At 40.6% G+C, this 13,009-nt stretch overlaps 1 protein-coding gene across 1 annotated transcript; it reads left to right on the top strand.

Moving 5' to 3' along the window:
- Positions 1–1,888: 1,888 nt before the first annotated feature.
- Positions 1,889–7,778, top strand: pmela (premelanosome protein a). The gene is made up of 11 exons (XM_056363900.1): positions 1,889–2,062; positions 2,160–2,306; positions 2,679–2,813; positions 3,705–3,866; positions 3,977–4,261; positions 4,365–5,126; positions 5,223–5,399; positions 5,518–5,620; positions 6,112–6,317; positions 6,408–6,498; positions 7,182–7,778. The coding sequence occupies exons 1-11, from the start codon at positions 2,011–2,013 to the stop codon at positions 7,333–7,335; spliced, it is 2,274 nt and encodes a 757-aa protein (XP_056219875.1). The 5' UTR covers positions 1,889–2,010; the 3' UTR covers positions 7,336–7,778.
- The last annotated feature ends 5,231 nt before the right edge of the window (positions 7,779–13,009 follow it).

Here is a 13,009-nt window from a genome sequence, read left to right on the forward strand (position 1 = left end):
TCCATTTTTTTTTTCTGTGTTAGATTACTGTACAATTTCCTGGACGCTTTATTGGAGGTACTGTATTTACTGTATGACATGTAGCATCAGAATCAGAAAAAGACAATGGAAATGGGGCTTAAATGTGGCTCAAAAGTAAAAATACACGTTACACATGAAGTGAAAACACTTTTATGTGAGAATATAAAATTTAAAAAAAAAGATAATATTAATTTAAAAAAATACGAGTGGAAACAACTTTTCTGGCAATTCACAACAATAGTGAACAAAACAGCACTTACATCTGTTCTTGAAGTGGGTGGTGCCAGTTTACAGACTCACAATGATGTCAGAGGTGAGAAGAAATTTATGGTAATTCAGGTCTGAGGCCCTCTTAAAGAGCGTGAGGAGATATTTTTTAAATCTCTCTGGGAGTTGTGTTTGTGGGAGTTGGGGTTCAGCCGGGTTAGGATCGGGGCTCAGAGAGAGGACACACACTAACAAACACAGGATGAGGACTCTGGCACTTGTGCTGCTGGTTTTGGCTCTTACATCAGCCAATGCGAAAAGTGAGTACATCTGAAGTTATTGATAATCAATTTCTGGTCAGGCATGTGGTTTTATGTTGGGGTTTTTTTTGGTAAAATTTTATCACATTACCTTTCTTCTTCACACACTATTTTCTATCAAAACAGTAAAACAACTTTTCAATTGACTTTTTTTCTTGCAGAATCAACTTTTGTATTTTGTAGACCTTTTATTTTCTCAGTGCAACTACATCGAGCTGTATTCATAGATCTTGTTTGACACACTTATATCTAAAACAAGACAAACTTCAAGTTGATAAAGTGGAATTATCTCAAACCAGTTTCCGCTTTTCTCTTTTGTTTGAGAAAAACAAAGTTTCAAAGCTGAAAATGAGTCTAAATTGTTTGTTAAGGTTGAGTATTTTACTGTGCGTGAGGTAAAACTAACACCAGGGAAAGTGATTAATTTTAATTACTGTGTCTGATGTGATTTCTGCTTCCCACTAGTTGTAAGCTTATGTGTGGATCTTTGAGTTAGAAATTATGTGTTTGCACTACAAATTGAACAGCAAATGTATTATAGTGTAATTTTCTGCTTGTTTCATGCGAACACACTCCACTCTGTTAAACAGGAGGAAGCTGTACAAACTTTTTCATGCCAATTTTACGCCATTACATAATTTCTTATGCCAATTTTCCAAGGTATGTGCTATAATTCAGGAAACTCTACTGTAATTCATTATGTTATTTTCTTTTCATACTTGGAAATGTGAAAATTATTAGTTCTGTTTGAGTGAGGGTATTTGAAAAATAACATTTTAAAAAGATCCCCTTAGTGTCATTTTCTCACACACACACACACACACACACACACACACACACACACACACACACACACACACACACACACACACACACACACACACACATACACACACACACACATGCTGAGAGAAAAGCCAGTGAGCCAGAGTCTGCGACCTCTCATTCCTCTTGCTGGGATTACTGATGCTGCTGCTCAGCTGATAGTCACATGAAAGGGATTGAGGAGGATTGCAGGTCGTGTGACTTCCACCGCCAAGAACCCCGACTCTCCTGAACCACCCTCAACGCCATAATCATGGAGCTGCTCTTGTTTACTTAAGCATCTCTATCATTAATGTTTAAAACCTGCTTGGTTATCATATAGGATTCATGCCAACAAACTTTATCTCTACTGATGTGTCTTCTCTACTGAATCTGGCCAAAACAAACAATATAAATATCCAGTTAAATACACTGACAAACAAAAGGAAATATATATATTTCTGCAGCCAAGGCAGGGGTTTTAAAGATAGAATAGCCCTAAAAAAAACTCACTATGTTTTGGAAACTCAGTGGTTGTTTTGGTTGTTGTTGAGAATAACATGAGTTGCAGGTTGTAGCTGCTTTTCCTGAAGCTTTTGTAATATTCCTCACAGAGCCTAGAAGTCAGTTCACACGTTACCGCTCATGGAACTCACGGATGTATCCTGCGTGGAAAGATGGAGACCCCAGATTCAGAAACTGTTGGTCCGGTGAGCCTCCGTTTTTAATTTTGATACAGAAAAGCTTCTCTCTGTGAGTCTGTCACAGTCTAAATGAGATAAATTGTGTGTGTAATCTTCTTTCCAGGAGGTGAAGTGACCTTTGATCTTAAAAACGATGCACCCACTCTGACTGGAGCAAGAGCAACCTTCACCATTAATCTAAATTTCCCACCAAATCAGACAGTCCTCCCTGACGGGCAGGTGGTCTGGGAGCGTAACTGCACCATCAATGGTAAGATGACTTCTCTAGCACTGACACTGTGGAGTGAAGGGACCACAGGTTACTATACAACCTATTGTGACGTCATTATTTTTTCCTATTTTCATTAAAGTTCAAAACCACAAACAATAAAAAGCAGCTATGAATGGATAGCTGATGATTTTACCACAGATGTGACAACAAAATAATGTCTTTTTTAATTACCAGTTAAAACCCTGACAATTTATTTCAATCAGTAAACCAATGTGATTTTGAAATTCCGCTAGTTTGTGTTAGAATAAAAGATAATTAATCTTATTTTATTTCACCTGTGGTGCCTCATCTTCATCGTTTTCACGTCTTTTATTACACTGATGTATGATCTATGGCCTTCCTCTTTTTCAGGACAACAGTATCAGGAGGGTCAGGCTGTGTATCCTGACCAGGACTCTGAGCAGACGGGACTTTTCCCTGACGGCACACCGTTCCCCAGGAGCCAGAACAAGAAACCTCACTATGTGTTTGTGTGGAAGACATGGGGTAAAGATTTTGAAATAATGTGCCCAACTGAAACTTAGGCTGCTCGTTAACTACAAGTGTTGTATAAAGAAATATTTTGCTCCATTTGTGGTGAAAAAAATTCACAGGATCGTTATTACTGAATAACTGAGTGATGAGAAAACAGACAACACAATCTTCCAAATGTAGCTATGATTTCCAAAAAACAGACCGTAGCTACAGACCATGGCTGTAAAGCCATGAGAAGTTTGTGCTCTCTTAACTCAAGAAAATAATCTTTTGGTTTAATTAATCTGTGAATAATTATCATTACATAGATTAAAGTAGTGGCACCCTGTAAGAAGTTTTGTTGATGCAATGGCCTCCGTTTACCATTGTCATTCATCAGTCTAACCTGCAAGGCTGGATCACCAACCAGGCAAAGAGGGTGACTACCTGGGGCAACAATGGCCTCATGGGCCCCTAAGGCCCCATATTCATTGATGATGCAAATTTTTATATAAAATTGTATACAACCAAATCATTAATGGTCCCCTGAGTGGGTTAATCAAACAATGCTAACCTGTGTTGGGTAATAAGTCACGAAGTCAAGAATATTATCCATGTTAATATGGGTTTATGACAATAGCAGAGATCCCAACCAGCGAAGTGGAAGCACACCTGCATTAAATTATTACAATTTTAAAACAGATTCCCAGATGAAGACTTTAAAATTGTTCCTCACTCTATTCTGCTGTTACTTCTCAACAAATTAAACAGGAGCCTTTTTTTTTTTTGTTCACCATCACAAAAGCATCTCATGTACCGTGTGATGAAAGTGACATCTGGAGTGTCTCCAACATGTGTGAATCAACTGAACTGTGTCGTGATTACCAGTCTACTGTTAATAATCCCATTGTCACTGTATTAAAGGGCGTTACTGGCAGGTGGCAGATGGACCGTCCTCCTTCCTGACCATTGGTACAGACAATGTCCCCCTGGGCTCCTACAACATGGAGGTTGTCATCTATCACACCCGTGGCAGAGACAAGTTCATCCCTCTCGGCTATGCCTCCTCAACCTTCATCATCACAGGTAACCCATCGAACAATCTCTAACCCAACTTGAGGAAAACTATTTACAATATTTGTATTTCTTTAACAACCCCCATCATTACATCTCTACATTTTTTGTTCTGTCTTCAGACCAGGTTCCCTTCACCATATCACTTGCCCAAGTCAGTGATGTAAACCAGGATGACCAGAACTTCATCCAGAATCGAGCTATTGCTTTTAGCGTCAAACTCCACGATCCCAGCCAGTATCTCAACAATGCCGACATCAGCTTCAGCTGGGACTTTGGTGATAGCACTGGGACTCTGATCTCCAGAGAGCAAACAGTCACACACACATATCTCGCTCTCGGGACCTTCAAACCTCAGGTGGTCCTGATGGCAAGCATCCCTAATGGCTGTGGAAACCCCACTGCTGGTGAGATTTTAATAAAAATCATTTGTTTTATCGTTTATATAAATGCTGTCCTGTGTGATGTCTGAATTAAGTTTTGCTCAGTTGTTTTTCACTTTTCTTACAGTGATTCCTATCGATGCCTCTGTAGCCCCAGCAGTCGTTGTGATGGCCTCCACCCCTGCAGATGTCCCAGCAGCAACAGCTGAGGGAGGAGATACAATTGCTCTAGATGTTCCCGCTTCTGACGCCACTCCACTTGCTGCTTCTGTGCAGCCAGCTGACACAGCCGCAAATACAGAAGATGGAGAAGCAGTCGTTGATACAGATGCAGAGGTAGTAGAGGTTGCCTCAGTAGCACCTGCAGTAGTTGATGCAGCTGTTGTTCCAGAGGAACAAGACCCCGCCAACACTGCTGCCCCTGCTGCAGAAGTAGATGCTGCTGCAGAGGAAACAGATGCTGCAGCAGGAGAAGTGGCCACCGCTGCCCCTGTTGCACCTGCAACTGAAGAAACAGCTGCTGCAGATACAGCTGCCGCAGAAGAAACCGCAGTGGTGGCAGATGCAGCTGCAGAAAACGTGCCTGTGATTGATGCTGCTGCTTCAGTTGCTCCTGTTGCAGAGGGAGAAGAAGCTGCAGTTGAGGTCGCTGACGGTGTCACTGTCGCTCCTGTGGCAGAAGAAGCTGTAGAGCAAGAAGCTGATGTTGTGACTACTGATGCTGCTGCTGATGCTGTTGCAGAGGTTGTGCAAGCTGCCACAGAGGCCACTGCTGATAACGTTGTCACTCCTGCTGCCACTGAGACCACAGCTGTAGAAGAGGCAGCACCAGCTGAGGCTGAAGTACTGGAAACTGAGAATGAAGTTGCAGCTACTGCAGCTGCTGCAGGTGAGCATTTATGGTAAACCAATATAAGTGTACACAAAAGAAGAAGACAGCTCTTGTGACAAAATACTAATATAAAGTTTCTGTTTTTTTTTCCAGAGCAACCAGCAGGTGAGGAGGAGGCTGCTGCTCCAGCTGAAGGTGAAGTTCAAGCTGAAGTGGAAACAGATGCAGCACAAGTTGCCCTTGTTGTGGCTAAAAGACAAGCGCCAGAGTTGACAGCGGACTGCATGGTCTACCGTTACGGCTCCATCGCCACTTCTCTAGATGTTGTTCGTAAGTAAACATGGTTTTTTGTTATTATGGCAGATTAGACCTTAACTAAATATTCAATATTGTGCTTCGTAAAACAGCACAGTTTAACCAAATCTTTCTTCATCTTTCAAACCTGCAGAGGGTATTGAAAGTGTAGAGATTGTACAGGTGTCCAATGTTGTGGCACTGGCGACTGAATTGGATCAAAATGCCGTGGACCTCACCATTACCTGTCAGGGAAGGTGAGTAATAACATTCACTGAGTAGTTACATGAGCTAGTTGGAAGGTAGAGCACTTCTTGTTGTGGTTGTTTATTTAGCTTGATTTGGAATTACACAACATTTCCTTCTCATTCAAACTTACAAATCAAACAACAGATGACACTGATACAAAACTTCCAAAATGTTGCACTGTAGCCATCAAATGTATGAATCTGTAAAGGTCAAAACTACTGGCCTGGAAATGGAAATAAAGTGGCTCCAACTCAATAAATAGAGCATGCAGAGAGGGTCAAGAGGTTCACTTACTGTTCAGCTTACCATTAGAGGTGTATTGATTTGGTCTTATCTTGATATTCTTTGTAACTAATGCACCACTTATCTCCCAGCTTGCCTACATGGAAACTATGTAATTTTTTTTATTGTGTAGTTATACGCACTCAAGTTTAATATATGCACTAATTATTGGTCTCTCTGCCACCACATCTCTCATTCCCAACTATCCTTCCTTCAGTCTTCCAAGTGAGGTCTGCACAGTCATTTCGGATGCTGACTGTATCACACCAGTAGAAACCGTCTGTAATGCAGCCTCACCCTCTCCAGACTGTCAGCTGATCCTTCGTCAGTTCTTCAATGACTCCGGAGTATTTTGCATCAATGTCTCTTTGACCAATGATGTCAGTCTTGCTGTGGCGAGTGCTAGAGTCAGTGTAACAGTAGGTGAGTAAAAGAAAAATTAATTAATAGCAGCTTAAATCACTTAATCAATAGGTCATTCTATCTCATTCATAAAATGTGCTTTGATTGCAGGCTCTGGTGGTTCCCCAGCTGGAACTGCTGCTACAGTCCTGGGTGTTATGGCACTTGCCTGCATCATCTGTTGTATTGGTTTGATGTACAGGTGAGTACCTAGCTTATAAACCCTTATCCCTGTGGAACACCCAAACTGATAGCTAACTGATTAGCAACAATACAGAAATGGCGCAAGTGCATTTGAGGCGTGTCCATATCCACTTTTGCTATTTTAATGGAGGAAAAAAGCGGCGCATGGTTCAAATAGGTTGCACTTAGTCTCTTAATCATGGGAGTGTTTATGGCACAACATGCAATAAACCAATTAGGGTACCATCTCCCATTCCCTTTAAAAGCCAGCCTAAGCTTGCACCTTGGCATATTGCTAGAATAATTACGCAATGTTTCACAAAGAATTAAATTTGAAGTGGACTGACACTGTCATCCTTATAATGCTGCCGCTGTGGCTGAAAACTAATACATTTATTGCAAACCATGGTTCAGACAAAACTGATTTTACCTTCCTCTTAATCCAGACAATACTAACTCATCCTAATAAGACCTTAGAGAAGACATAGTGTAACTGAGAGTGATTATGCAAGAATCATGTAAAGACAATTAAAGAACGTGCAGCAGCACTGATTCAATTACAAGAAGCAACTATCTTCCTTCTCCTTGTCTAGAGTCTCGTTTACTTTTTTTTTTCTGATTTTGCTCCTTGTTGACAGACATTTGCATATTTGCTTAAACTTTTGTGTGAAATTTCCTCACCTGTCCCATGTATCTATACAGACGGTTCAAGCAGTACCAGCCGCTAAGAGAAGACCACGGTGACAGTAATGGAGGCAGCTCGGCCGTAACATCAGTTCCTTTGTTGTTGTGGAACTTGCTGAGCCGACAGTCACCAGGAGAAAGTCGTCCACTGCTTCAGGGGAGGATTGTGTGAATATCATTATCAGCTGGTGCACTCAACATCTACAACTCCTTCTAACATATTGGCTTTATACGCCTAATACTCTACTTGTAGTGATATTGTCCCAGTCAATGTATTAAACCAGAATAAGTTAAGTGAACCAAGTGAAGTGAACCAGCCCTGTGCACAGCAACAGAACAGTAAGAACAGAAAGGAGTCAAACGTGTAATAAAAAGTGTAATAAAAAAAATGTTGAAACGTGTTTAGAGGAAAGTGATATTTATTTTATATTATACGTTTTATTAATTGGCACTGATAGCTTATAGAAATTATTGTCTTATTTGTGGCTTACTTATACTGAACCAATTTGAAAATCAATGTTAACACAATTAAGTTAATTTTCTTTATAATGTAATTTAAATCACATACACCACACAACATTAACATGTTTGATACCCTGAAATGAATAAAATGGATCTTTATCACCATCATGTGTTTCCTGTCTACTGTATAGTGTGCATTAATGTCTAGTAACCGGACAGTATATTGGACACGCATGATGCAGGTGTTTGCGGTTCTTATTCAATGTGCCAGGATTAAATCTTAGGTAAAGACAGAAACAGTGACGCTTAGCTAAAGAACTGGAGCGGAGGCTATTTGTGTAACCTGTGAAAACACTGATACTGATACACTGATACTTGCGTGAATCTGGACGGGAATGTGATTACATATGGCATACATATTTTGCCAGCAAGTGGGCATGGTATACATGTGATAATACCCTCCATGTTGTACAGTCCACAGTAATGGATCCCTAACATACAATATTTGATTATTATTTCAATTAATATCCTTTTTGTTTCGTATAACTAAACCAGTTCATGACGTATAGTGAATATAGAAAAACATGCAACACTTGAAATGCTATCCAATACATAATGTAAAGTGCAATAAAACAGAAAAAGATGCCTATTCAGTAAACTACAACTCTATGAAAAATATGTGCAACCATATCACGAACAATTGGATCGACACGGCCTCAGCAGACATTTAGCAGCAGCAGTGATGTGGTCAGAGAGTGGTGTGGTAGGAGCACGGCAGCTGAGTGTGCTAAAAAATATTACCATCATGCCCCACTCTCTGCTCAGTTAAAATGATTTACTATGATGTTTCATGCAGTGAGCCGACACAGAGCGGCTGGTAGTTACATGCATGTTATATGACACACTGCAGTGCAGAAAATTAGGCTGACGTCATTGCAGCTGAATCGTTTGTGGGTGAAGCTATGGCCTGGTCTACACAGCAGGAACAAAGACGTGGATTGATGGAGACCTAAAGGAAAACCGTCTCTTGGTCAGCATGCAGGAACCAAAGTCCAAAGTAAACACTGTTTTTAGCAAATGGTGTTGCAGTGATATCTGTTTTTACTGATTTTAAAACTTGGTTGAATGTATTTTTGCACTAATGTGGAAAAAGAGTGATCTAGTGTTCTGTGCAGCAAAACATGAGTATGGTACATACTGCACACCTTTCTCAACAAAACTGAGGGACTTCAGAAGGCAATTTGTATTGGTGTGGTTTTATTTATGCAAACATCACTCCACAATGTCCTTTCTCTGTCTCTCACTCTCCGTACATACACACATAAATATTCCAAATGAATACCCTTCTACACTGCTGTGTGTCATTACAGTAATTACCAAACACAGCAGTTAATCATCCTCGACTGTTAACATGTCTCTTGGCAACATGCACCAAGTGCCTCTCTGCCATCTCCGTTTGCTCCGGACGTGATCTGCAGCCAAGACACAACCCAGCAGCTCTGCTGGGAGGCCATCATTTTTCACAGATGATCTCCATCTTGGCCCTGACAGCCCTGCCGGATCTTGCCATCTTACCAGCCCTGGAGCTTTTTATAGGTCACTGCATCCTCACCATTTGTCCCCGGAAAAGCACACCAGCATTATCATCACCTAAATCCAGCTAAAGGTTGGAGAGGTTTGGGGTTGTTTTTTTTTATCTCAAAATCTTCTTTTTCACATTTTTGACTCCACACTGGGTGGTGAAACTAGAGATGAGTCAGTGAGGTGACATCACCCGAGCAGCTATGCAGCTCTGATTAATCTGAACGACACTTTATTGCTCACCACTCCCTAGCAACAGATCTAAAAGTGATGCTGTTTCCTTCATCTGTCCTCTACACTGCAGAAACCTACTGCAGTGATAAGTCTCACTGCAGCCCACAATCGGCATACAGAGTATGTTTTCATCTCTTGTGCACAACACCATTTCCAATTTTTTTCTTTTTGCCCTGGTAATAACTCTTTTCACATGCCGCATTGTATTGTACCTTAAAGTAGAAAATTTGAACAATTCCAACTTTAGTGCCTCTCTGTGGTTGTATCAGAAAAGACATTGTGGCAGACAGCTATGAGCACCACTAAAGGTGTCAGTATGCTTTTTGGTGTGGTCACCAAACAGCATCCAAAGTCTCGAACGTCTGCCCGAGGATGTAGTTTTGCCCAATAATTTTTGTAACTTTCCAAAACTGACAATCCAACATTCACGCCCTGATTTGCCAGCTCTGTGGAGGTGAGAAAGTAAAACATATCTCAAAACTTTTCTCGAAAACTTTTGTTTACAACCGAGCACAATACCACGAATGCCTGTCAGGAGAGACTGTCTGAAAATAAGCATTGTTATCCACAATCGAACAACTACTACGCCTACGTGTGCGCCGATGTCTGCCATGGCAGCTTTTTCACACTGCCTTCGATTGCGGCAACTCGGAGTAGATATAAACACTGAAAACACCTTCATGTGTTTGCCTTCATGTGTTATACAAAGAAAAGTGTGTTTTCTAAAAGATGCACTGGTTTTGTGAAATAATGAAAGTGAACGTTTTCTGATATTATAATAACATGAAAATATCTTGTTATAACGTGACAAGCATCTTCTAAAAATGAGAAACTGTTCTCAGAAATGCAACTGATTTTTTTGTCAGCGGGCAGCGATACACTGCTGTACTGAATGAATTACATGACTTTGATGGAAATTCTTTATAAATGCACCCTTTACATCTTTACATTTATACTCTTTTGTAACAATAGTGTTTGACATCCTACTTCCAGAGACCACACAACTCTCTTGAACTTGAACATAGAATTTGTTGAACTTCATTTCCTATACAAATGAAATTCTAACCCGGCATGTTTATACCCTATTTTCCCATATAGCTAAATATAGCTATATATCGAAATGTATGTTTAGGTCTGAAACGTGACACACATACTATGAGTTCAATGTGTGGAAATGGTAACAGATACTCTAGCCTGACACAGTGGAAGAAGCAGGATTGAATTTATGGCCCCTGTGGGAATTCTCAGAGAACCAGAAGGATCAATTGCTAATGGTAACATCTGTCTGAGGGTTAGTATTACTGATACAGTCCAATCAGAAATCATTGACTTGTATGTTTTTTGCATATGCCTGTGTGCCTGCCATAAATGCTGCTAATAAGAGTGCAGATATTGTCCAAACCCTGACATGAAAACGTGACAGAGGCCATATGAGCAGGTTGGAGCAGGATCTGGAAAAATAATGAAAAGTGAAACGTGCTCTGAGCAGAGAGAGTGAGACAGGACAAAAGACAGAGGGGGAGGGAAGGAGAGGAGAGTTACTGACCATAAAGCAGGTTGATTAGATTACAGAGCAAATACTAACATGATCCTTTTATTACACAGAGAGCCAGACCCTCAGCAGTAGCAGCCTTGCAGACCTAGAAGAAGGAAAACCAAGAGTGTAAGTGAGTGTTTATGACTGGCAGACTGGAAAAGAGATTACTTTATTTTTACTACAGTGTTTAACAGATGCTCCATTGAAAACAGGAAATCCAAAATTATATTTCATTAGAAAAAGCGCTGAGTACAAGTTAGAATAGAAGCTGTTAGCTGATATATAACAGTATGCATGTGTGTAACAGAGAAAAAAAAGACACAATATGTTAGATGGTGTGTTGCATTAGATATAGAGAGCATACATGTACAGGGTTAATGGTACCCAGCATCACTGGGGACACAAAAGGAAGACAGTGCCACACCTAGTCAACACGGAGCATGCTCAGAATTACGTCAACTTATAGTGGATTGGTAGCCTGTCTCCAGGCCCCACATAAAATGTCTATAGACCTTACACACATGTGCACACATGCACACACACACACACACACACACGTACACAGTATAGTCTTACTTGTGAGGATCTTCAATGACATAATGCATTTCCCAGCTCCTAACCCTAACCTTAAAATCACAATTAAATGCTGAATCCCAACCCAACCCAAGCCCTGACCTAAACTAAATTTTTACCTGAACCTTAAAACCAAGTCTCATCTCGAAGTTGCTAGTCCTTGTGCTTCTTTGTTTTTCAGCCTTGCAACTGCACTTCATTCATGTCACATCTTTTTATTCAATTTCAGCTCATTTCTTTCTTCTATTGTGACTATTTTTAAATATATGTAGCATTGATGCATTTTTATGTCTTATGCAAAGCTCTTTGAATTGTGTTGTTAAAAGGTACAGAAGACATAAGCACGCCTTCCCTCTAAAGAGACATTCAGTAATTCACTGTTGACAGCTTTAAAGCAGTGTCTTGTTTGTCCCTGGCTGGAGCAATGTCTGAAAACAAATGGGAGAGAAATTATGGCACTACTTTTTTGAGGCATGATCCTATAAAGTTTGGTACTGTGAATGTTGAAGAGCATCGACATCGAGTATGAACTGTGCTAAGAGGTTGGTTACATGCTGCAACAGCTAAATTACATGATTGCTTTCAGGGTCACATCAAACTCAGAACAATGAAACAAATGTTGATAATGGCTTCCTTAATGACTGGCAATGGATAAGTCACTGAGTTCATGGACCTGCTATAGTAACAGCCACTATTCTGTGACCTCTCCCATCTTTAAGTTCTGATTCGGAGTCTACACGACTTTGCCGGTAAATTACCTGCACGAATTCACGGTATTCATGGAAAATATCCAGAGTAATTTGACAACTTGTATTCTAACAGAAATTACTGGATCTCGTGCATTCGAAAAGGATAGAATAACTGCAGAGTCATAGCTCTGCCCCAGACGGCCAGAATATCAATAAAGTATTCCATTACAGTAAAAGGAGAGAGAGACAGATAGGATAAAGGGAGGGAGACAAATGGACAGGGGAAAAAAGAATCAAATCAATGGATCCATGTGATTCAATTTAGGCTACAATTTCACATTTTCTTATTGGAAACCAGGTAACAGAATGCTTGACACACATATTTGATCGTGAAGTTAAGAACATTAAAAGTGCAAGCAAGATTAAAATCATATACAGGAATCTTATTGGAGAAACAACAATCAAAACTGACTGACTGACTGACTGACTGACTGACTGAGCAAGCACCAGTGCAAAGTGTCAATGAAGGCATGAATCAGAGCGACGAGGAGGGGTGGGCGTGAGGAGACATCTTTAGTTATCAAAGCAGCAATGTGGAAGACAGTCTGGCCTCCTGCCAAGTGCTCTGGTTAAAAGGGTGGAACTGTCGAGACAGAGAGTAAGACAGAGCGCTGGTGAAAGCACACAGAGGGGCAGAGTGTGTCTCTGAAGGGTAGGGAGTGGCTTGTATGCTGATGAGTGATTGAGAAAGGAAGGGTTCATGTGGGTGG

Source organism: Seriola aureovittata, chromosome 2 (genome assembly GCF_021018895.1).
Source record: "Seriola aureovittata isolate HTS-2021-v1 ecotype China chromosome 2, ASM2101889v1, whole genome shotgun sequence".
Lineage (NCBI taxonomy): Eukaryota > Metazoa > Chordata > Actinopteri > Carangiformes > Carangidae > Seriola > Seriola aureovittata.